The sequence below is a fragment of the Nicotiana tabacum genome, chromosome 7 (assembly GCF_000715075.1).
Source record: "Nicotiana tabacum cultivar K326 chromosome 7, ASM71507v2, whole genome shotgun sequence".
Lineage (NCBI taxonomy): Eukaryota > Viridiplantae > Streptophyta > Magnoliopsida > Solanales > Solanaceae > Nicotiana > Nicotiana tabacum.
Window position 1 is genome coordinate 121400912 of NC_134086.1, and position 25690 is coordinate 121426601.

General features: G+C 30.2%; 2 protein-coding genes across 5 annotated transcripts; one reads left to right on the forward strand and one right to left on the reverse strand.

Moving 5' to 3' along the window:
* The first annotated feature begins 4457 nt into the window (after positions 1 to 4457).
* Positions 4458 to 9325, forward strand: LOC107827372 (uncharacterized). 3 transcript variants are annotated; one of them, XM_016654489.2, is made up of 5 exons: positions 4458 to 4608; positions 7213 to 7481; positions 8216 to 8452; positions 8566 to 8783; positions 8862 to 9325. In XM_016654489.2, the coding sequence occupies exons 2-5, from the start codon at positions 7230 to 7232 to the stop codon at positions 9124 to 9126; spliced, it is 972 nt and encodes a 323-aa protein (XP_016509975.1). In that variant the 5' UTR covers positions 4458 to 4608; positions 7213 to 7229; the 3' UTR covers positions 9127 to 9325. The 3 variants fall into 3 exon arrangements, with proteins under 3 accessions (XP_016509975.1, XP_016509973.1, XP_016509976.1); XM_016654487.2 differs by lacking the exon at positions 4458 to 4608 and adding an exon at positions 4647 to 5424; XM_016654490.2 differs by lacking the exon at positions 4458 to 4608 and adding an exon at positions 5349 to 5488.
* Positions 9326 to 9431: 106 nt separating this feature from the next.
* LOC107827373 (MLO-like protein 13) lies at positions 9432 to 24934 on the reverse strand. Of its 2 annotated transcripts, XM_075217558.1 has the most exons (14): positions 24768 to 24934; positions 24624 to 24681; positions 24334 to 24533; positions 17111 to 17227; positions 16758 to 16818; positions 12282 to 12358; positions 11710 to 11784; positions 11507 to 11595; positions 11355 to 11404; positions 10951 to 10991; positions 10326 to 10535; positions 10178 to 10245; positions 10039 to 10099; positions 9432 to 9648 (listed from the first exon to the last, which is right to left on the reverse strand). In XM_075217558.1, exons 1-14 carry the CDS (start codon positions 24885 to 24887, stop codon positions 9436 to 9438), a joined length of 1440 nt encoding a protein of 479 aa, XP_075073659.1. In that variant the 5' UTR covers positions 24888 to 24934; the 3' UTR covers positions 9432 to 9435. The 2 variants fall into 2 exon arrangements, with proteins under 2 accessions (XP_075073659.1, XP_075073660.1); XM_075217559.1 differs by lacking the exon at positions 10326 to 10535.
* Between the last annotated feature and the right edge of the window lie 756 nt (positions 24935 to 25690).

Sequence of the window (25690 nt, forward strand, 5' to 3'; positions counted from 1 at the left end):
CAAATACTCCCTTCGATTCACAATAAGTGACCAATTTGCTTTTTTATTTTGGTCAAAATAAATGTCCATTTATATAATCAAGAAAAAAATTCAATTTGTTTTTTCAAAATTATATCTAAAAAGTCATTTACTCCTCATTTTTGAGAAGAGAAGTAAATACTACTATAATTATACTGTAACATTTAATTAAAAATAATTTAATCATACTAATTATTTTTGTTTAGAATTTAGTATTTTCTTAATGAGAATTGAACATGAGTATTTTACTGTGAATGTTTGTGAGTTGGGGAAAAGTTCATTAATGGTGGCATAAATTCAACTTCTAGAAGCATATTCAATGCAAAGTCAATGAACGAGTAAAACTGCCTGCCCCACGGAGTAATTAGTTTATTAAGTAAGGTTTAAGTAAGAATCCAAATCTTAGAGCCTATTGGAAAGCCACCTACGAATTGGATTTGGGTGCACTTGGGTGTAATTATACAATTTGGCATATTTGTTTGACCAAGTAATTATTTGGTCAGCATGAAATTAGGTGTAATTGGAGAGGTTTAATTACACTATCTAATTCTCAAGGGGAGGTGAGAATTGATGGTAATTACACTGTGTAATTACAAGGTTGTTTTTTAGTTTTTTTCCTTTTTATTTTTATTTTAATTTATTTTCTTTATAACTTTTTATTTCTATTATTTCGCTTTTTTAATTTTATTTTACTTTTTAATTTCTTTTGAAATTTTAGAATATATTTTTCTTTGTACATTATTTATTTTTACTTCTTATATTTTATTGTTTATTTATTTTATTATTCTATTTTTTGAAAATACACCTCCTAAATTAGAAATAATGAGTCATTAAGAAACTTGACATATAATAAGTGATGCAATTAAAGTGAAATTTCGTTGCTGAATGTGGTTGTAAACTTATTATGTTTTCTAATCTTAAGTTATAGTGGAACTTACTATTTATGTCGGAATTTGACATATGTTAAAAATTTTTTGTTGGATTTTAAAATTGTGTTATATTCATGGTTTTAATTTACTTATTTTAGTAGTATTGACTCACATTACATGTTGTTCATTTTTTAGTTAGAATTGATAGATTAGTTTTGTCATAACATTGACATTATATTTATAAATATTAATTTATTTTATCAAACAAATTCCACGATGTTCTTACAAAACATATGTTTTTAGTTTTTGTAAGTATCTAAACTAAATATTATTAATTTGAAATATATATATAAATTAGTTTTACAATATTAGTTATAAATATATGATTACTAATTAATGTATATTCACGAAAATATATATATCTTAAATACCAAATATAATATCATCTATACTTATAAAAATTTATAGACATATATTTATTATATTAACTTTTTAAGTTTTGATAATTACTCTATTTAAAATTTAGTCTAGCTGTGTAATTACACTTGTGCAAACAAACAATAAACTTGTAATTACACTGCAATTACACTATGACAAACAAACAAATCGTCGTAATTACACAACTGTGTAATTACTATCCTAGTAATTACACCAATTCTAATTACCTGATGACTTTTCAAACAGACCCTAAACATGAGGTATTATAAGTTTAATCTCTTACTTATCTAGTATGGATGCCGAATAAAGTCAAAATGTAAGACTAATATGAACGCGCAGACTAATTCTAGTTGGTCGCATTTTACTAATAAGATTTTGGGAGGGGTTTAAAAAAAACGGAATAAATCTATTGCTACAATATAATTTGATATAGCAATTACCATATAAAATTATCTTAAATTGGGTAATTTTTTTTATTTTATAAATATGGTGTCCGTATCAACTTGCACATACTTCGACTATTTCCACGAGTTATTTGCTCCCTCTACCAACAATAAATAGCAGATAACTCTATCTATCAAGATTTGGATAGATGGGAAGAAACTTCAGGTTCTCAAACCACTTCATTGACCACTAATCCATACTCTTGGGTAAACTAACCTATATTGACCTAGACAAGGTGCTAGGATCATGCTCTTCTTTAATGTCAATTATGAGGGCCATTGAAGAAGGTGTAACGGTGAGCATAAATGACGAATTCTCTGTAACAGGCAGCGCACTAAGGGTGTGTTTGGTATAACGGAAAATATTTTCCAAGAAAATATTTTCTTGGAAAACAAGTTTTTGGAAAATAAGTAGTAATTTTATTTATTTTCCGGTGTTTGGTACGCAAATTAGGGAAAATGACTTTTCAAGAGTATTTATAAATATTTAGATATAATAAACCTGAAACCATAAACTTTCAAACCAACAATCTTCCGAACCCACAAATTTCATAAACTTTCGAACCACTAAACTTTCAAAACCGCGGAATTTCGAACCCGTAAACTTTATAATTTCTAAACCCGTAAACTTCCAAATACATAAACCTCTGAACTCATAATTTTGGAATTTGTAAAATTTTTAACCTTTAAACCGATAAATAAAAAAATTAAAACTGAAAAATATATTTAAAAAATATTTTTTCTCGGGGGAGGGGGGGGGGGGGGGGCAGGAAAACAAAAAAACAGAAATTTAAATTACCAAACTTTTTTTGTGTGGGGGGGGGGGGTTTGGGGTGGGTGGTGCAGAGAAACGAAAAAACAGAAATTTAAAGTTGTAAAAATTAAGGTAAAAAAAATATTTTTTTTGCTGTGGGGGGAGGGGGGGTGGGTGGGATGGGGTGGAGGGGTAGTAGGGTGGGTGGTAAAGGAAAAACTATGGAAAAAAAAAGAAGCCTTTTTTGGAGAGAGGGTGAGGTGGAAAAGGTTGAAAAGGAGTTTTGGAAAATGTTTTCCCTTCTCTTGATAAGGAAAATATTTTCCTCCAAAAATGAGTTCATAAGAAAAATGTTTTCTAAAACATTTAAACCAAACAATTTCTTTCCTTGTTTTTGTTGTTGTAACATTTGGTATCGTATGTGTCACCATGATTTATTTGTTGAATCCTTTGAATTGAAAAGCTTTTCATCTGATTTTGATTTACTTAAATTTGAGACATAGTTGACTATTAATCTTCTCTCTCTTTCATCTGGGGTCATAATATTCATAAAGTGTCATACTAAAAAGAAATTTTAATTAATTGATTATACAGTTACCATTTCATTGAAAAATACATAGTGACACATAAATAACTACTTATTGTTATCCCTTTAAAACTTTATGTATTTAAAATTGAATTAGATTGATTTTAAACTTTCTCGTGTTCCACGCTATTTGAAAATCCAATTTCTTACATTATTTTTTCCCATTGTCGTTATACTTATTTTCACACTTTCCATTCATAATTGTCAAAATATTTAAAACACGAAATAGAATTCAAATCTTTACTACTACTTACTAATAGGGTGTACAAATGAAACCGACAATCCGCACCAATTCGAAAATTCGAGTTAAATTGAAAAAAAAAATTTGACTATGATTTTGTTTGATTTGATTTGATGTTGGGAAAAAGAAACCCGACCATAACTGGTTTGGTTTGATTTTAACTAAAAAAAGTCAAACCGAAACCAAACTAACCCGATATTAGGAGTATGGAAGTATTAAATGCATTTAATACATAAAAATATTTATTGTAGTGTAGTTTATAAATATTTCTTAAACTTTTTCAGAGTTTTATCTTTTAACGTATTATTTCAAGTTTGCACTTATAATTTTTGAATTCTCCAATAAGTTTTATAGTCCATAAATGTTTGTAACTCAAATAAATACTAAACCAAAATCAAATCAATACTAATGCTAATAGAAAACATTCAATTCAATTGTACTATGAATGAAAGTAGTGTTGGATATCTAATTTTTAGTTTTTTCATAGTTTAGATAAAATGCATCTTATTTTTCTTTTAGTATTTAGTCATGTAAATAATACTCCCTCCGGTCCAAAATAAGTGTTTTTAACTGTTTTTACACAGATTAAGAAATTCACCTTTTAACATTAATTAACAATGAAATTAACCATATTAACCTTTACTATCTCTTCAAATAAACACTCCTAATACATATTCCAACACTATTAACTCCAAGGGCAATGTAGGAAAAAAATAATCAATTCATTCTTGAAATCTGAAAAAATTACTTATTTTGGATCACAAAAAAAGCCAAAAATCACTTATTTTGGACCGGAAGGAATAATACTTATTAATCGTATATTTTAGCAACTTAGTAATTTCAAATTATGTTTGTTTTCGTTATTGGCATATTAATAATATTTATTTTATGCGATTTTATTATCTTATTGTTGAATATTTAGTATAATGCCATTACTCATCTCATATTTATGCATTTTATTTTATTAAAAAAATATTTTATATAGTTCTATCTTACTAGGATTGAAGAAATATTTGAATATGAAAAAAATTCCAAGAAAATCCAAAATTTAAAAATCTGACTTTTATTGGTTTAGTTTAGTCTTTACATTTAATAACGCGACATTTATTCCAAAAAAAGGAAAAGCAGTAGAAGAGAAAAGCAAAACTAGAAAACCAAGAAAGCGCCTGGGAAAGCACTACACCTTACACAGCAGCATTTCTCTGAATATTCTCAAATTAGTGGTATTCGCCGGGAAACTTCATCTTTTCCGATCACCGGTAATTTTCTTGAAAACCCTTTTACTCTTTTAATGTGGTTATGGGTTCACTTTGATCATCTTTTGACTGCTGCTAAAGCTTTGATCTTTTGGTTTCTGCTCATTTCCACGTGTCTTTACTGTGTGAAAATTATAACTATAAATTAAAAGAAAACAAAGATAAAACCTACTACAGCAGCTTATAAAAGCATGACTTTTTGTTGTGGGTTTTGGTAAAAATGAATTCTTTAGATAGAAGGTGGGATTGCATATACTTTCCTTATTGTAGGTTTATCAAAGAAAAAATCTTGCTTTATTTTGGAATTTCTTTTTCTTGGTATGTTTCGTTTGATGAGTACAGTGGAGCTCAGAAATTCTGTATTGTTCACCCTGCAATTACTCTAAAAGGGAATTCAAGTGTTAAGCCTTAGTTTAAACCCCACCTTGTTTAAGTGTTCAGCAATTTGAAGTATCATTTCTTTGTAGTTTCTGTTCTAGAGTTCAAATTTGATGAGCATTGAGCTTGCTCAAATAGGAGAAATGGTGTTGTGTTTTACCTTCTGTTTCCGATTTTTCTTTGTTGATCCATCTTTCCACTTCATACATGCATGCCTTTGGTTATTACTTCTTTATGTGCTCAGGACCAAGAATGCTACTAGTTTTTTTGGAACTACATATGCAAAAACTACTGCTATCTAAAAGAAATTCCTTTTGTGTTTTTTGAATTATTAATATTATTATCATATTGGGGGAGAGGGAAGCGTGAGGAGGAGGAGGGAGGAGGGAAGTGGTGGAGAATAAAATACGGCAATATGAATCTTCACCAACATGGTAAAAGGTGTGTAAACTCAGCAAGGAAGCTATACCCTAATCCCCCTCTAGATGAAATTCCTTCACTTGATGTAAGTAAGCATGTAGCTGGACATTAACAGCACAGTATTCAATTGTATTGATGGAAAATTCCCTAGCTCAATGGTTGACTAGTTTATTACCTCTTCTGTCAAACTGGAAATGAGTTCCGTCGCAATTGTAAATTCAATTTTCTGCCTGTAAAACTCTTTGTTGGATCAATTGTTTTAACTATCGACACATTGCTTAGACAATTCGATTGTTGCAAGCTGTTGTTACCCGAAGATTAGATGCAAAGAGAACTTTCTACTAGATGGCGTAACATAATCTGACTGTTCAAAATGATGTCTTGCTCCTAATTTGAGCTGCAAGCTTGAACTTGCACGTTGTTGAGCTACCTAAGAATTGGCACGTGAGAAATAGGTGGATATGTCCAGTTGGAAGCTACTAGTAGTCCAGCTTATCTGTTAAAAATATATCTTCGGTCCTTTGCTCACAGGAGTTTAAGTGGACTTGGAGCCATTGACTCTAAAGTCTGACTGTGTGAGAGGTTTAGAGTTTTTAACTGTTGACCTGTCATAGCTTTTAAATAGGCTTTTGTGTATATCGTTCCTCCTAGGAAAATTGTTCTCACCTTTATCATGCTTCTTTAGTACCTTTGCAGAATTTGGAGTCCAGAATTTTTTAGCTTTGTCTAGATTGATTCCTTTTCAGGGCAGAGGCTCTGGGTTTGGAATTTTACAACTCAATGATTCATTTGAATCCACCAATTTAATTTGTTGAGAAGTCTGAACTATAACGATACTTGGTATAAGCTAAGTTCAGTGTTAGCAATTTCCTTCTTTCCATTATTTTGGCATGTATTGGGTTAGGATAGTGGGGATAGAGGGCTCTAAAGTAGAATTATGTCATGAGGAATCAGTGGTATAAAACTATAAATTACTTGGTCTCCACACTCTACCAGTTTCGTTGCTTACCTTTTGCAAGACCAAGATGAAACAGTATGCTCTTGGTTCTTTGTTGAGTAAATGTTAGCTGGTCTTTGTAACACCATAACTTGAAGGTGCTTGAAAGGGAAATATCAAACCGAAATTTTCTGCCTCAACCACTTTAAACTTCTGGTCCGTGGTGCTGCTATTTATTCTTGGCGTTCTAAGGGAATAGGAGCAAGGAGTTTCTCTCCCTTTTGATTAATACAATTTACCTTATAAAAAAAAAGGGAATAGGAGCACACCTTATCCCAAAAGGGGTTTCGACGCTGTTAGGACATGGCTCTTATGTTAGTGCTACTGTGAATTCCGTTAGGGGATTCGTTTTTCTGGATAAGTTCCACTAATGTATTTTATGGAGAGGGGTACTACTCCCTTTGTTTTTTTGGGTAGAGAAACGTGCCTGTCTCTTTTGTCAATGTAGATGTGCTTATGATTTTCTGTGGAATGGCGTTTTTATTTTCAGCTATTGGCTGGTGATTCCTTTTTTTGGGGCTTATTGAAAAAAAAGGGCCAGGTTTTGGTATAGTTGGGCTAATCTGAACCAAGTTCAGTAAAAAATATGCTCATGTTATGGTTTTAGTTAATGGTTAACATTTCATATGATTATCTGGATTGGTAATGGAACTTTCTTTCCTCTTCATCCTTTTATCTTTCATTATGATGCAATATGACCCACAGAATTCTGAATACGTATGAGAATATCTTCAATCTCTATGAGTACATAGAATATCTTCAGTCTCTATGAGTACATATTTTAATTTGTTCATCTGTCTTTTCATCTACAGGTTTCTGGTGTCGAACGATGATGCCAGAGTCAACGGATGATTCAGATAAAGCCAACACTAACCGTGAGAGTCAAGTAAAGGAAGACAGCGAGTATGTGAGGCTTGTTATAAGAAATGAAAGAACATCTGAAGTTGAAACTTCACAATCCCAATCACTGTCCAGAAGAGAGTCTATTATATGGTGGATCAAGGCCATTATTGGGTGTATTTTCACTGTGATAATTCTTCTAGTTTTCATAAAGTGGGGAGCGCCCTTTCTTTTTCAGAAGGTACTCCTAATTTTCGTTTTGATCATGCTATTATCTATATACTCCATATGTCCCTATTTGGTCAGTGCTCTTTCATTTTTTGTCCGTCCAAAAGATTGACACATTTCCATCTTTAGAAACTAGCCACTTTAACATTCCACTTGACATTGACATGACTTGTAGGCTCACTGAGTATAAACCAAATTGTTTGGTACAAGGGTATTTTGGTATTTCATGCATATTCAGCTTATGTTTCAAAGGTCTCTGCCTCGCCCTTTTTTCTTAATTTTGTGTCAAGTCAAACAATGCCAAACAAATCGAGATGGTTTGCTTGAGTTGTAGGCATATATGAATCCTCTTATGTTGATTAAAAATGACTGAATGGCATGAGATTCTGGCAGATTGGATCATTTTCTGTTAACAGATGTTACACAGTGCATATAGCATTGCTGGGAATTAATGAATATGTACTATGTTGGGCATCTGCAAATTAACTTTGATTAGTTTTGTGAGCTGCACCAAAAATATTGATAATGAAACTGGAGGTGGAGAAAGATAACACTTCCCCTTTATTTATTAAACTGGAAATTAGCGTGATTCAGCTCAAGATTCTCAGACACGGGACGGACTCCGCCTGTACCTTACAAGTGCATTACTCTTCCAATGGATATTTTGTTTTTCTTCTTCTGTTTCTTAGTGTAGAAGATGCATAAGTAAGGTTTCCTTGTTAATCATTGCATTTTTTAAGTTTACAGATTCTAATTCCAATCCTACAATGGGAAGCCACCACATTTGGCCGTCCAGTGCTTGCTCTCGTAATTGTAGCTTCTTTGGCACTGTTCCCGGTATTCCTAATTCCTTCTGGACCATCAATGTGGCTCGCTGGGATGATCTTTGGATACGGACTTGGATTTGTTATTATAATGGCTGGAACAACAGTTGGGATGACCTTGCCATATTTCGTTGGTTTGCTTTTCCGAGATAGAATTCATGTGAGATACCTTCATGTCTTGTCTAGTTTATTACGTAGTTTATTGGTCTTGTGGACTGGTAATAGTAATTTCCTGTATTGTACTTCACGCTGTTTAGTTGATTGCATCTGCAGCAATGGTTAAAGAGATGGCCTCAGAAGGCAGCCATGATTAGACTGGTGGGAGAAGGGAGTTGGTTTCATCAATTCCGTGTGGTTGCAGTATTTAGGATTTCGCCATTTCCGTACACAATCTTCAATTATGCAGTGGTAGTGACAAAGATGAGGTTCTGGCCTTATTTTTGTGGATCTATAGCAGGAATGATTCCGGAATCCTTCATTTATATCTACAGGTAAATACCCCACACAGCACCCCTCCCTTCTTTTCTATGTTTATTTGCTTATGTTGTCTTCCTGCAATTTGTATTCAGTGGTCGGCTAATGAGGACATTTGCGGATGTGCAATATGGGAACCATCACCTGACTAGAGTTGAGATTGTCTATAATGTTATTTCATTCATTATAGCAGTCATCATTATAGTGGCTTTCACAGTCTATGCCAAGAGGACACTGAGTCAACTTGAAAACGAAGAAGAAAACAATGGTGAAGGCTCTGCCTCTAACCGTGGGAGGTTAGAAATGGAACCTCTCCCAACTGAAAACTCCAAGTATCCTAGTTTTTGCTCAACTTTGTAGTAAGAGGAATGTTAACCCTCAACTGTCTAGGGAACTAGTGTAAATAATTTGAATTGGAGCGGCATGTTTTATATATCCCTCCATATTTGTATCTAGAAATCGAAAGATGCTTATTGAGAAAAAAACAGTGTTATGTAACTAGAGCTAATGCCTGACTAATTGATCCTGGAAAATGAAGACAACATTTGATTGTGGAGCATGGACATCTCTCCCTCTCTCTCAGTGCAAAGACAGCCACGTTTACTCTTAAAAGAATAATTAATTGTTCCATTTTTATTATGTTCATCAGAAATGCTAATAACTGTATAATTAAGGAGTTGTGTGATGATTGTTTAGATAAGAAAGTTCAACAGTTGATGAGATGCCTTCAATTGCAGGTCTCTTAGAAACACAGATGTTTTCTAGTGTTTCCATGGCCATCTTATTTTGGGTTGATGAACCAGCTCTACCACCTGTTGCCCAGAACTTGAGAAGCCCTTCTATTTGCTGATCAAATATTCCTTTCTTAAATCTGCTTCCCATCTGTGTGCATGTCAAATTTGCATAAATCACACACAATTCTTATTCAGGAATCAACAGTAACAACAACAAACCCAGTGTAATCCCACTAGTATTTGTGAATTATATATATATATATATATATATATATATATATATATATATATATATATATATATATATATATATATATAGAGAGAGAGAGAGAGAGAGAGAGAGAGAGAGAGAGAGAATTGTATACATATTTGGCTTCTTAAAAATGCCCTTAGATTTTAATCTCATCACATTAAAATCTAAGGGCATTTTTGAGAAGTCAAATATGTATACAATGCTAACCTATTACAACTATGTAGTAGGTTTATATATATATATATATATAAATCCTTAAAGACATGGTGTAGAAGAACTCTATACCTGTGTGACAAGAGCATATAAGGGCAAAGTACTGTAACTGCAAAGAACTTGGACAATCACCCTGACACAACAAAATGTAAATCAATACTAGTGTTTCTTGAAATTAAAAAAAAATTACTATGGGATGTGAGGGGTTTACCCAATAACAAGTCTTGGAATGATTAAACCCAATTCTCCCATGATGCATGATTTGAATCCATCAGTAGACTGAAGAATTGTCAATTAACTTGGTGTTGATGTTAGAAGCTCTCAGCTAAGGTAAATAAAAGTAAGAAAAGTGAAGTTACCCAAATCCAGACGATGAAAGCAATCTCAAAGGAGTTTTGGACCAAAATGAAGTGAATGAGGTTAAGGACAAGAGTTGGACTGTGAAACCAAAACAATTCATCAGAAGGTCTAACTGGTCTGGTTTCATCTATTACTGACGACCTCTCTGCTATCTCTTGAGCCAATTCTGTTATTATGAGTTCCAATTTTGTTCTCACTAGTAGTAATAGCTGCATATATTTTTACACACGTCATAATATATATATATATATATATATATATATATATTAAATAAAGCAACTTGACTATGATGATCAATCCCAACTTGCTCGAGATTGAAACATAATTATATGACATGTGTGAATCTTTTGGAGTCTCTCAATAATCTTGTTTATCATAATTATCTTATCGTTAAATAAATAACTTGAAGTGAACTTTAATTAGCCCTCAGCTTTTCACATTTTTAACAAAAGTCAGATATCAATGGACTTATAATTCGTTGGCATATTTCATTAAATTCTAAGTTTGAAATTGAATATGACTCAATTTTTACCCAAAATGGCTTCTTTTATTCTTTTTTTTTCTTTTGTTTTTGAGTTCTTGGCATTGAGAAGGGGGGTGGGGGAAAAAAGATTAGTCACTTACAACTAGAGGTAAAAATGATAGCCAAAAATAGGTGTTCCATCCTGCAATATTGAACCATACATTAATAGGAGCGTTTCATTGTTCAAAGTGAAATATATAATTCCATATTACTCCCTCTGTTCAATTTTACTTGTCCGCTATTCTAAAAGTAGACTTTGTTTTTTACTTGTCTACCTTCGCATATCAAGAGAAAAATAATTTATTTTCATATTTTGCCCTTAGCATTATTTACTTGTTCTAAATCATTTTTCAAATCCATTAAGACTATAAACCAATTAATATGAGTATCATAGTAAAGTATGCACTTTATTTATTATTTCTTAAGGAGTGTGCAAAGTCAATACTTGACAAATAGAAGTGAACGGAATGAGTATTAAGATTCATTAACTGGGATAGAAAAATACCTGCAATGTTCATCAACAAAAGGAGAACGACAAAAAGCCACAAGTACCAACTGTTCAAGATCATTTTCCAAAATTTAGCTTGATTATATATAATTGAATCTAAATTATAAAGTTATTATTCTAGCTATAATTAATATATGAATGCTAATTACCTGATTCTGACAATCTTTTTGAAATCATGCTCTAGTGTCCGCATCATATATTTGTGAAACTCATATTTAGGAAGGGCTGGACAATGTTCCTATATACATAAAAAATGCTCTATAATTACAAAAACTGCATTTCCAACAAAAACATAGAATTGAAACAAAGGAATGATTAATGAAAGATAATGTAAAGAATTACTACTGCTTACTGTGATAAATGCAGATCGCAAGACAATATACTCTGACTTGGTTACTGAAACATAAAATTGTTTGAAAAATGCCACCTATTATATACACATGAAGAATGTTAACTCTCCTACCAAGGAAAAAGGAAAAGAAAAATCTTATTTCTTAATTTTCCACATTCTTGAGGAATATATTTTATGTGTTTGGTATGAGGAAAAAAAATCCGGAAAAAAGTCATTTCAAGGAATTTAAAAAAAAAAATGAAAACATGGAATTCTCACTTCGTGTGGAATCATTTTCCTTCCCATCTATTTCAATGCATAACATCATATTACAATTAAACATTATCATTTATTTTCTTTATAAAAACATTATCTCATTTGCTAATATTAATATTATTATTTAATAAATATATTTTAGAAAGTAAATCTTAATTTTTTCAAAAAATAGTTTCTGACATTATTGTCATTCTTAGTAACTTTGTAAAAAAAAAAAAATATTCTTCGCTCTCCAACCAAATATCGATCATTTTTCCAAAACTACTTTATGAAAAATGTTTTAAGTCATGCCAAATATGCCAGGTCAATTAACTTACCGTCCAACTCACGACAATATACTTCCTCCAACGTCTACCAGATCTATCCATAAATGATTTAAGATGGAGAATATGCACTACACATAGAGAAGATATCAGGGTAATCTATATCTATATTATATTAAAAGGAGAGTAGTGAAGCATGTGATTAAATCAAGTGGTAAGCTAAAATGAAGCCACTTGGCAAGTTTAAGACAACATAAAAAATTTGAATTATAAATAGAAATATATATATATATATATATATATATATATATATATATATATATATATATATATATATATATATATATATATATATATATATATATATATATATATATATATATATATATATATATATATATATATATATATATATATATATATATATATATATATATATATATATATATTTATATATTGATCCACTCATAAATTTTCTTCTATATTAGCTAGAAATATGGAGGTTAAAAATTAATTTAAAAACTATAATAGACAACAATATAAATATAGAAATATTTGAATTGAGATAACCTATGATTATTTATATTTTGAAGTAAATTAAAATATAAAATAAAACTAAATTTTATTTACGATATTAAAAATTTATTGAGTTTAAAAATTAAATAAATTCAAGAAGAAATAAGATCTTACATAAAGTGCACAAATTATTTATAAGGTAAGAAAAAATTAAATAATCAGTAAAAAATAATTTAATAACAAGAATAATAAAGTCATATTACTATTGATAAATCGGGCAAATGAATATTTTATACGTAAATGTTACAACGACATTTCGATATAATGTGTTCAAATAATTACGAAAATATTTCTGTATGATTAATATCTGAATTGAGTGCAGTTAATTTAAGCTTAAAATCATAGCATGATTTTTTTGAAAATGCGGTTTAATTTAGAAAACAAAATGATAAAAACTTATTTGAATTTGAGATGAGAACATTATATAATTTTTATCTATATTATATTAGAATTAGTGTGGTAGAAATAAATACTAAATTCAAACAAGCTAATAAAAATTCACATGACAATGTAATAATATTAGGTATTGAATAATATAATATCAAAAATAAAGAATAAATAAGAGAAAAAAATAAAATTTCAAATTTTTTATCATGGTGAAAAAGGGTAAAACTTATTTAAATTTGATATGAGAAAGTTTTTTATATTGTGATAAGAGAAGCCATAATATGGATAAGACCACGTAACTCAAGTCTAATATATAAAATCAAAAAATAAAAATATTGAATAATAAAAATAAATTAGAGATAATGTGAGGATATTTATTAATCTTAAGTTTAGAAAATAAAATAAAGTAAATATACTATACTTAAAAATATTATTAAAATTTAAATAATTTAAAAATTCCAGGCGATATTTCAAAAAGAAATAAATATTTATTTTATGATTGCCAAATATTATATATTTATCTATATTATATTAAAGAATAATCTATCTATATTATATTCAAAGGAGGGTAGTGAAGTGAAGCATGCGGTTAAACCAAGTGGTAAGCTAAAATGAAGTCACTTGGCAAGTTTAAGACAACATTAAAAATTTGAATTACAAATAAAAACATAATTAATGCAAGTAGTTTAATGAATCTCATACATAATCTAAATAGATATTAGACGAATCTATATATATATATATATATATATATATATATATATATATATATATATATATATATATATATATATCTATATATTGATCCAACATAAATGTTCTTCTATATTAGCTAGAAATATGGAGGTTAAAAATTAATTAAAAAACTATAATAGACCAAAATATAAAATATAGAAATATTTGAATTGAGATAACCTATGATTATTTATATTTTGAAGTAAATTAAAATATAAAATAAAACCAAATTTTACTTACGATATTAAAAATTTATTGAGTTTAAAAATTAAATAAATTCAAGCAGAAAATAAGATATTACATAAAGTACACAAATTATTTATAAGGTAAGAAAAAAATTAAATAATCAGTAAAAATAATTTAATAACAAGAATAATAAAGTCATATTACTATTGATAAATCGGGCAAATGAATATTTTATACGTAAATGTTACAATGGCATTTCGATATAATGTGTTCAAATAATTAAGAAAATATTTCTGTATGATTAATATCTGAATTGAGTGCAGTTAATTTAAGCTTAAAATCATAGCATAATTTTTTTGAAAATGCTGTTTAATTTAGAAAATAGAATGATAAAAAATTATTTGAATTTGAGATGAGAACGTTATATAATTTTTATTTATGTTATATTAGAATTAGTGTGGTAGAAATAAATACTAAATTCAAACAAGCTAATAAAAATTCACATGACAATGTAATAATATTAGGTATTGAATAATATAATATCAAAAATAAAGAATAAATAAGAGAAAAAATAAAATTTCAAATTTTTTATCATGGTGAAAAAGGGTAAAACTTATTTAAATTTGATATGGGAAAGTTTTTTATATTATGATAAAAGAAGCCATAATATGGATAAGACCACGTAACTCAAGTCTAATATGTAAAATCAAAAACTAAAAATATTGAATAATAAAAATAAATTAGATATAATGTGAGGATATTTATTAATCTTAAGTTTAGAAAATAAAATAAAGTAAATATACTATACTTAAAAATATTATTAAAATTTAAATAATTTAAAAATTCCAGGCGATATTTCAAAAAGAAATAAATATTTATTTTATGATTGCCAAATATTATATATTTATCTATATTATATTAAAGAATAATCTATCTATATTATATTCAAAGGAGGGTAGTGAAGCATGAGGTTAAGTCAAGTGGCAAACTAAAATGACACCACTTGGCAATTTTTAGGACATTAATAATTAAAAATTATAATATAGAAACATAATTAATGGAAGTTGTTTAATGAATCTTATACATAATCTAAATAGATCTTAGACAAATCTAATCTATATATTTATATTTATATGTATATTTGTATCTATATATTGATCCACTCATAGATTTTTCTTCTATATTAGCTAGAAATATGGAGGTAAAAAAGTTAATTAAAAATATAATAGAAAAAAAATATAGAGATACGTAAATTGAGATAACCTATGACTATTTATATTTTTGAGTAAGTTAAAATATAAAATAAAATTAAAATTTACTTAAGATATTAAAGATTTATTGACTTTAAAATTTAATAAATTCAAGCAGCAAAATAAGATCTTATATAAAGTATACAAATTATTTATAAGGTAAAAAATTGAAGAATCATTAAAAAAATATTTTAATAACAAGAATAATAAAGTGATATTAATATTGATAAATCAGTACGTAAATATTACTATAACATTTAGATATAATGTTCACATAATTAAGAAAATATTTTGTATGATTAATATTTGAATTGAGTGCAGTTACTTTAAGTTTGAAAGTATAACATAATTTTTTGAAAATGCGGTCCAATTTAGAAAATAGAATGATAAAAAATATTTGAATTTGAGATGAGAAAGTTATTTAATTTTAATCTATATTATATTAGAATGAGTGTGATAGAAATATATATTAAATTCGAACAAGCTAATAAAAAATTACATGACAATGTAATAATATTAGGAATTGAATAATACAATATCAACAAAAGACTAAATAGAGAAAAAATAAAAATTCAGTTTTTTTTATCATAGAGAAAAAGGGTAAAACTAATTTAAATTTGAGATAAGAAAGTCTTTTATATTGTGATAAAAAAAGTCATACTATGGGTAAGTCCACACAACTCAAGTCTAATATACAAAATCAAAAACTAAAAATATTAAATAATAAAAATAATTAGAGATAATGTGAGGATATTTATAAACCATAAGTTTAGAAAATAAAATAAAGTAAATATACAGTACTTAAAAATATTATTTAAATTTAAATAATTTAAAATTTTCAAGCAATATTTTTAAATCAAAATAAATATTTATTTTATGATTAAAAAATTATATAGTTATTTATATTATATTAAAGAATAGTAGTTGATAATGATATTAAATAAAGTTACAAGCTAATGAAAAGCGACATAAAACGTAATAAGACTATATATCAGATTAAAAAAATAGCAAAATTACGTTAAATTATTAAAAATTTACTATTCAAAATGAAAGGGAAAGATTATTTGAGATTAGAAAGTTCTTAAAACTATGATGAGAATGCTCAAACTATAGATAATACCACAAAATGAAGTCTTATTTATGAAAATAAAATAAAATAATAAAAAATAAAATTTAAAAATAAAAAATAAATTTCTATATAGGTAATTTTACTAATAAAAATTAAAAATTAAATTTGTATTTTAAAACTAAAAAAGAAAGAAAATTTACATAAAGAAATAATATGACAATGAAAATATCGCTACAACATTCAGAAATAATATGTTCAAAATAATTAAGAAAAATTTAGAAAAAGGAATATAAATAAATACCAAATAACAACCAGCACAAAGTTTACCATGGTCTGGCCTTGGTTCCCTTTGAATTGAATGCTCCCAATGTCCCCATTCACTTCGTATCTATTTACACAAAGAAGGAGGTGTTAAGTGGTAAATTTTACACTACGTGGTTGCGTACTAATTATTGAAATATATTGTTACAAATTACAAGTAAATAAAAGGTCAACACTAACGTAAGGTCGTGATATTAATGAGACAATATAAGCTAATTTATAAGGTTTTGAATAATATTATCAATTTATCATGCGGCATAATATATCCTTTTTCTGCTGTCAATTTGATGTTTTCTCAAAATATTCCCTTCCAGAAATTTTATGAGAAGAAATTTCAAAAAGATTTAAAGGACACCTACCTTAGCAACTTTAAGAACCATGGTCGTGACACAAAAGACCACATGTGTGAGCGCCAACACAAATACGAAAATGTGCAGATCATGCAATGCCTCCAACGATAAAAATGGAACTTGTCCCTACACCAAAAGATCAATAACATTATTAAATAATTAATTAGTGTTAGAATATGTGCGATATGCTGATAATTTAATATTAATCTTGTAAAATTTTGATCGATGATATAATATTATTTAAGAATTATTATTTTATTATTTAATATAGTGTGCAGAAATACAATAAAAATTTAATATAGAATCAAAGGATACACATCATATAGTAATAAAATAAATTATTTGTTCCTTATTTATTCTTTATTAAAATAGCAAGTACTAAGTATTATACATTTACTAATGTGACTTTTTATTAACTTGCCAATTGGCATAATATTTTGATACTACTTCTCTTCTAATATAACATATATATATATATTTTCTTGCTTTGAAAATAATTTATTTTTTAAAAATGTATGTTATACTGTTCATAAGTCTTCAACGGTCTAAAATTATTAATAATTTTTTTGAGTATTATTTATTTATTTATATTTTATTTAATTTTTAATTAATTTAAAATATAAATACCATCAAATTATTTTTATCCCCTTCATTTCGAACAAACTTTTCTACTGTGTAATATCTGATTAATTTTTTCATTTGTAATTTATCTATTTATACTTTTGATAAATTCAAAATTATAATTTAGTAAAAAATATTACGTTACTTAAGAAATATATTTAGTATATACATTTGTATGCTATCACTTGAATTATTTTTAGTATTCTTCCTTTATAATTATTTGTTTATTATGATTTTAGCCATGTGTATATATACGACTTTTCTGATAATAATTTTAATTATAAGTGTTATATTTTTATATTTTTCACAAATTTAATTTTTTTTTATTTTTTGTTCCTTCCCTATTTAATTAAATTATCAATTATTTAATATTATTAAATTATCATATAATTTTATAATAAATTTCCAGTTTAATACAATACAATGAATATAATTTTGTATTACTCTTGAAATTTAACTTGACTTTATCCTGTATGACTTTCTCATAATTATTTTGGTATTTAAATTTATCAATACTATTTTCGAGTATTATTTTTTTGTTTAATTAAAAATAAATTTAAGTTTGGATAAAATCACATTATGTTTATTCTCCTCTTAATATATTAGTTTTTGTCCTAAATTTTTTTGATTGTTTTCATTTAGTTTCTATATATAATACAATTATTACAACTTTTCTAAATGGATGGTGTTGAATTACTTGTTAACTAAACTATCTAATTTGTCCTAAAAGTTGACACTTATTGAATTTTTTGTTGTGACACTTGGCATCATCATATTGATTTGCTTCTCCTAATCTATATAGATAGAGATATTAGTCATGTCAAAAGTGTGATCTAATTTATTTGAGCACGTTAGATCATGTTTTAATAAAATTATAATTATCATCTTATATCTATTATCCTCTTTATACATTAATTTTTCTTTTACAATATTTTGATTTTTTTCGTTATGTATATCTATGACAAGGTGGATTGCTCTGATGGTAAACACCCTTCACTTCCAACCAAGAGGTTGTGAGTTCGAGTCACCTCAAGAACAAGTTGGGGAGTTCTTGGAGGGAAGGATGCCGAGAGCCTCTCTACCCCAGGGTAGAGGTAAGGTTTGCGTACACACTACCCTCCCCAGACCCCACTAGTGAGATTATACTGGGTTGTTGTTGTTGTCGTCATTCTATTTATCAATAATATGAATATTATTGTATTATTTTTCTAAATGGATGGTGTTGAATTGTTTCAAAGGTTAAACAAAGAAGTTCTTTTAATATAGTCATAAATCTTAGAATTTTATTCCACTGCTCAGAATTATTTTATTACTTGAAATTATCAATATATTTTTGAGTATTATTTTGATAGTTTATTCTATTTCTTAAGTTAATTAACAGTATAATTAGCCTCACACTATCTCTATTTTCATCTCTTTATATATTATTGTACATTTTATAATATTTTAATTTGCTTTTTTCGGATCGTATTGTACTATAACTCAAAGAATGATATATTTTATTCTAAATTTTAAGGACTACTATCCATTCAATTTGAATTTTTAGTTTCCTATTTTTATTTATTTTTTTTTAATTTTATTTTAAAACAATTTTAAAACTTCAACTTGAAAGTACTCCATAATTTGAATGGGTAGTGTACCAACCCGATCGGTCGTTTTGAGCTCTAGCGCGTCGTTCAACAGTTTGAGGCTATGAGTAGTTTCACTTCAGGTATTATGACTTGTACGCATGGTCGAAAATGAATTCCGGAAAGTTCGGAGTTGATTTGGAAAGAGAATTCTCATTTCAGAAGCTTTAAGTTGGAAGAATTGATTAAGATTGGATTTTTGAGTAAACGATCTGGGAATCGGGATTTGAAGGTTCCAACAGGTTCATATGATGATTTCAGACTTGGGCGTATGTCCGGATCGGGTTTTGGAAGACCCGGGAGCGTTTCAGCACCTATTGTGGAAGTTAGCATTTTTGGAAGAATTTCATGAGTTTGAGTTGAAGTGTATTTCAGTATTACCGATGTCCGTTTGAGATTCCAAGTCTGGTAATAGCTCCATATGGTGATTTTGGTATTGGGAGCACGATCGGAAGTGAATTCGGAGGTCCGTAGGCCATTTTGGAGTCATTAAGACTCAGGTTAGGACAGTGGAAGGTGACTCTGAGGATTTTCCGGTTGTTATGGGGTTACACCAAGGTTCTGCGCTCAGTCCGTTCCTATTCGCCCTGGTGATGGATGCGTTAACACATCACATTCAAGGGGATGTGCCATGGTGTATGCTATTCGCTGATGACATAATTCTAATTGATGAGACGCGAACCGGTGTTAACGAGAAGCTGGAGGTTTGGAGACAAGCTCTTGAATCTAAGGGTTTCAAGCTTAGCAGGACAAAGACGAAATACCTGGAGTGTAAGTTCAGCGCTGAGCAGAGGGAAGTGGGCGTGGATGTGAGGCTTGAATAACATGTCATCCAAAGTAGAGACAACTTCAAGTACCTTGGGTCGGTTATCCAGGGGGGAGGGGAGATTGACGAGGATGTTACGCACCGTATCGGGGTAGGATGGATGAAGTGGAGGTTAGCATCTGGAGTATTGTGTGACAAAAGAGTGCCACTGACACTCAAAGGTAAGTTCTATAAAGCGGTGGTTAGGCCGACCATGATGTATGGGGCTGAGTGTTGGCCGGTTAAGAAATCACATATCCAGAAGATGAAGGTAGCAGAAATGAGGATGTTGAGGTGGATGTGCGGGCATAGTAGGATGGATAAGATTAGGAATGATGATATTCGAGAGAAGGTGTGCGTGGCTCCCATTGATGACAAGATGCGGGAAGCAAGGCTCATGTGGTTCGGGCACGTTCAGAGGAGAAGCCCAGATGCTCCAGTAAGGAGGTGTGAACGGCTGGTTGTGGAGGGCTCGAGAAGAGGTAGAGGGCGGCCTAAGAAGTATTGGGGGAAGGTGATTAGGCAGGATATGGCGATACTTCAGATTTTCGAGGACATGACACTTGATGGGAATATGTGGAGGTCGAGTATTAAGGTTGTAGGCTAGGAGGTAGCTGAGTATTGTCTTATGTCATAACTTTGGGGGACTAGTTTGGTAAGGATACTATTTTTCTTTTGCTTGGTATCATTCCTCTTAATTTCATGTTGTTCTTATTTTTCATATATATATATATATATATTTCTTTCATATTGTTTTTGTGGTGTTACTAATATTATTTTCTTTTGTCCTTTTGTCTTATTGAGCCGAGGGTCTTTCGAAAACAGCCTCTCTACTCCTTCGGGGTAGGGGTAAGGTCTGCGTACACACTACCCTCCCCAGACCCCACTAGTGGGATTACACTGGGTTGTTGTTGTTGTTGGCTAAAGTTAAAAATTTGAAAGTTTTTGAGAAGTTTGACCAGAAGTGGACTATTTGATATCGGGGTCGGAATCTGATTTCGAAAGTTGGAATGGGTTCATAATGCCAAATATGACTTGTGTGCAAAATTTGAGGTCAATCGGACGAGATTTGATAGGTTTCGGCATCGAATGAAGAAGTTTGAAGTTCTAAAGTTCATAAAGTTTGAATTGAGTAGCAATTCGTTAGCGGGAGTACCCTCAAAAAAAGGAACCTTTCCTCTCCCCAGCCATTTCGGGTTAAGAAGATGTGAATGCGCGTTTATCTCTATAAGAAGGGTGCGTTCCGAGGTGTGAAGTGGGAGAGAAGGGATGTCACAATTGGGGTTTTGAATAAAACGACCTTTTGATTTTTCATTTTTTTTTTCGTTTTCATATTGAAAAAGTAATAAGAATGAGAGGTGTTAAGCTTTTTATCATCCTGGCGTCGAGCTATTTTTCCGCAGGACCTCCCCTACAGTATCGTCACCTTTGACATTGTTTGATATGATTTGAGGCCTCGAGAAGGTTTGCGTTATGTTATGGGACTGGATGGTATGATTGGGCGGGGTCCCGAGGGCCCCGAGTGGATTTCTGATAGTTAGCAGATTGAAATTCAAAGTGGAGGGATAGCTGAAGTAGCTGGTGTTTGGTGCAACCACACCTACGTGCAAGGGGCCGCAGATGCGAGCCGCAGGTGCGGCGTAATGGGTCGCACGTGCGGTCTGGGCGATGAGGGGAAGCATTGCAGCTGCGGGAATCTGCCCGCAGATGCGGGTGCGCATCTCCACTAAGGAGATCGCAGATACGGAATTTGGACTGGGCACTGGACTGCAGAAGCAATTATAGAGCCGCAGGAGCGGGACCGCATATGCGGTCAAGTCACCGCAGGTGCGAAAATCGGGCTGGGCAATGTGTTCTTTTAAAAACAAGGGTTTGGCTCATTCTCACCATATTTCCTCCATAGGAGCTGATTTTGGAGCAACTTGGGAGTGCCATTTTCATCACCAAGCATGAGGTAAGTGGTTTATACTAGTTTTGAGTTAACTATATGAATATATATGGATTTGAACATGAAAATTTGTAGAATCCGTGAGTTTTTGGTAGAAGACCTAGAAATTAATATTTTGGATTTTTACCCCGAATTTGGACATTCAGTTGAAAGAAAATTATATATTTGGATTCGTGAGGTTATGGGTAAAGTTTATCTTCGAGAAATTTTGGAATCCGGGCACGTGGGCACGAGGGTGATTTTTTTTTCCGAGCGGAGTTGAGGATTTACATAAATTAAATTGTAATGAGTAAATGAGCATATATTAATGGGTTTGCAAAATTATTGGCTAGTATTGGAGCGTTGTGCATCGGTTTGGGTCATCGGGAGGGCTTGGAAGCCAGTTTTGGAACTTCGGAGCGAGGTAAGTCTCCTTTCTAACCTTGTAAGAGGGAATTGCCCCCATAGGTAAAATAATTGGTTATGTGCTTCTATTTGCAGGGGCTACATACGTACAAGGTGACGAGAGTCTGTGCGTAGCTACTATTATGTTTAAGTCCGGGTATTCCAGGACCCAAAAGCATGCAATATTTGAAATATTTGTAACCTTATTGACAATGTAAATTGCTTAAATCATATCGAATTAGTAAATGAATTTCTAAAAAGGTTAAACTTCATTTTCTTAAATCGTTAAAAGAGAATTGACTTTTCTTTGAATAAATGTCCCCTGATGAATTCTTGATTGATTGTTTAGATGTGTGTATCTATGTGTGCTCGCGCCGCATGTATGATTCGCGAGCGGGGTGATTCTTTATTTATGTTCGACCGCGTCGCATGTATGATTCGCGAGCGGGGTAATAGATCCATTTATGGTTCGCACCATTCGACCCTATTGCAGTGCACATTTTAGTATTATGTTGGATCGGGCCGTACAACCTTGGCATGATTTGCACATGCTTATATTGCTTGCCTGGAAAATTTATAATTAATAATACTGCCTCCCTGGTCTGAGATAAATTGAAAAATGATGGAATATGAATTTGGAGACTTCTTAATATAAAAGGATTGTTTACTTGCTTCTTAATTTATTTGAGTTTACTACCATTTTTAATAAATCCACAACTGATTATATTATTGGACCACTAGTAAGTATCGAAGTCGACCTCTCGTCACTACTTCTTCGAGGTTAGATGGGATACTTATTGGGTACACGTTATTTTTGTACTTATACTACACTTGTTGTGCATTTTTGTTGCACATGCACATGTATGTCTAGAGGCCTAGTTGGGCGCAGCGGCATGATTGATAGAGGAGACTTAGGTGAGCTGCACCTCCCGAGACGACCCGCAGCCAGCAGAGTCTCCTTCAGAATATTGTACTGTATTTTCATTTTTGTCCACTTTGTATTCCGGACAGTTATTGTATTACATTATTTCTTAGAAATTGCTCATGCACTTGTGACACCAGGTTTCAGGATGAATATGAGATATTTTGTATTAACTTTTAAATATTCTTTTATTTATTTTGTAAAGATTATCTTTTACTAGTTAAATTGAAGGAAAATCATAGTTTTCAAAATTATTAAAATGAGAATTAAATTAAGTATTTATGGTTGGCTTGCCTGACGGCGGTGTCTGACACCATCACGACCCTTAGTGAATTTTGGGTTGTGACAGGTAGATTTGTTTTATTTTTATATGTATATATATTTTCGTTTTTTATTGTAGATAATTATAAGATATTTATATTTATTAATTCAAATAGAGTAACCAATTAATTCAAAATTTAAAATTCAATTATTTTTTAGTTAGAAAGGTAGTTTATTTTATCTTAACAATATCACTTGGCTTTTTGTAATTATGTCACTTGGTTTAGTGAGATTGCTTTTTTCTACTTTTAATTATAGATAGATGTGGATCACACTCTATGAATGTATACTTGAGAAGACTCGAATTAACTAATTTTTCATTTAGTAAAATTCATAATGGATCCCTAAGATCGAAGTTCGAGAGAAATTAAAAATTATTGTATCTTTTTTAAAATGACATTTTTCGAAACGACTAATTAAATTAATTATTTTCAGCAAATGTTTATTTTCTGGACAAGAATGTTTATGGATATTAGGATTTAAACAAATACATACATTCATATATATATATATATATATATATATATATATATATATATATATATATATATATATTGAAATAAAGGCGACGATCCGCTTGCCTCAAAGCGTGTTAAAAAACACCTTATGATGGGTACAATGGTCTACACCACCTCCAGCTAAAAGGTGTCTCCCAGTTGTTGCAGTGAGATTATTAGAGGTAACTGATTCTTTTAACGTACACGGAAGCATTATTATTGAAATATTTGCAGGAATGCATATTTTGCTTATTCGCTCTTGGAACACCGTCAATAGTAAGGAAATAAATCCCAAAAGCATCAATTCTGGAAAATTCAACAGCCAAAAGGTTTTAAAAAAAGAAAGAACGTAACTATGAATTGATAATCTTTGTAACGAAAATGTAAGTGTCAAACCTTCTTTTAATTTCTGCAGGGCCTCAAATAATGCATCTTGTTTCTTGTCCCGGAAGAACTGTATGCAACATGGTATCATTAAAACAATAATAATATGATACTAATTAAGTGCTTTCAATTAAAAATAAATTAATGAAGCAATACCTTTCCAAGACGATGGAGGCCGCGTTCGGCAAGAAGGGAAACAAGAACAATGACGAAACAGACGACGGCGACCACCCATGTTGGTGTATACTCCAGCTCCTGTGACTTTTCTTCCGCCATTTTTATTACTAATATAATTACTAAAGCTTAATTAACAATGCACGCATCCCCGCTTGATCTGCAAATTCCTGAACCATTCATTGTATATATAAAGGAAAAATAAAGGCAAAGCATAAGTGCGAGAGGGGGAAAAGTAAGGGTGCGCAAGCAAAGAACAAATTAATGTTTTACTTAGCGCTATACTATGTGTGTGAAAGTTTTCCAATTAAAAAAAGACTTAGTATTTGATTAATTAATTAAGTTTCTTTGAAAAATTAAAGAGAAAAGTCTCATCAGAAATATATTTTTATGTTAATTAAATATTTTGGAACGCTAGCTCTCAAATAACTTCTACTAGAAACTAAAGGTGTGTAAAACATGTGTTTGCTTTGAACCAGATCTTTCTAAGAAATTCTTGCTTCTCAAGAAAAAAGAAATTCAAAAGTAATATTCTCAGAACTTTGTTTTGCTTAAAACAAATGGCCTAAGATACTACTCCCGTCATCTCATTTTTGGAGCTTTGGGATACTATACCTTGTAAAGGCATATTATAGAAAGACTGACATCTTCGGATTGAAACATTCTCAAGATTTGGCATCACAAAATTCTTGTCGATGGGTTCCCTCATAGGTGTCAAATTTGACCCATAATTGTGTAACCCGCCCAACCCGCCCAAATTTTAACGATGTTTTCTTTCATAAAATTTCTTTTAGGTAAATAATTGCACTATATATTAAAATCATACAACTTGTAATTTCTTAGGCATCTTTAAACTTTTGTGAAATTGATTTGGAGAATTCTTTATAGATTAATGCATGATTCAT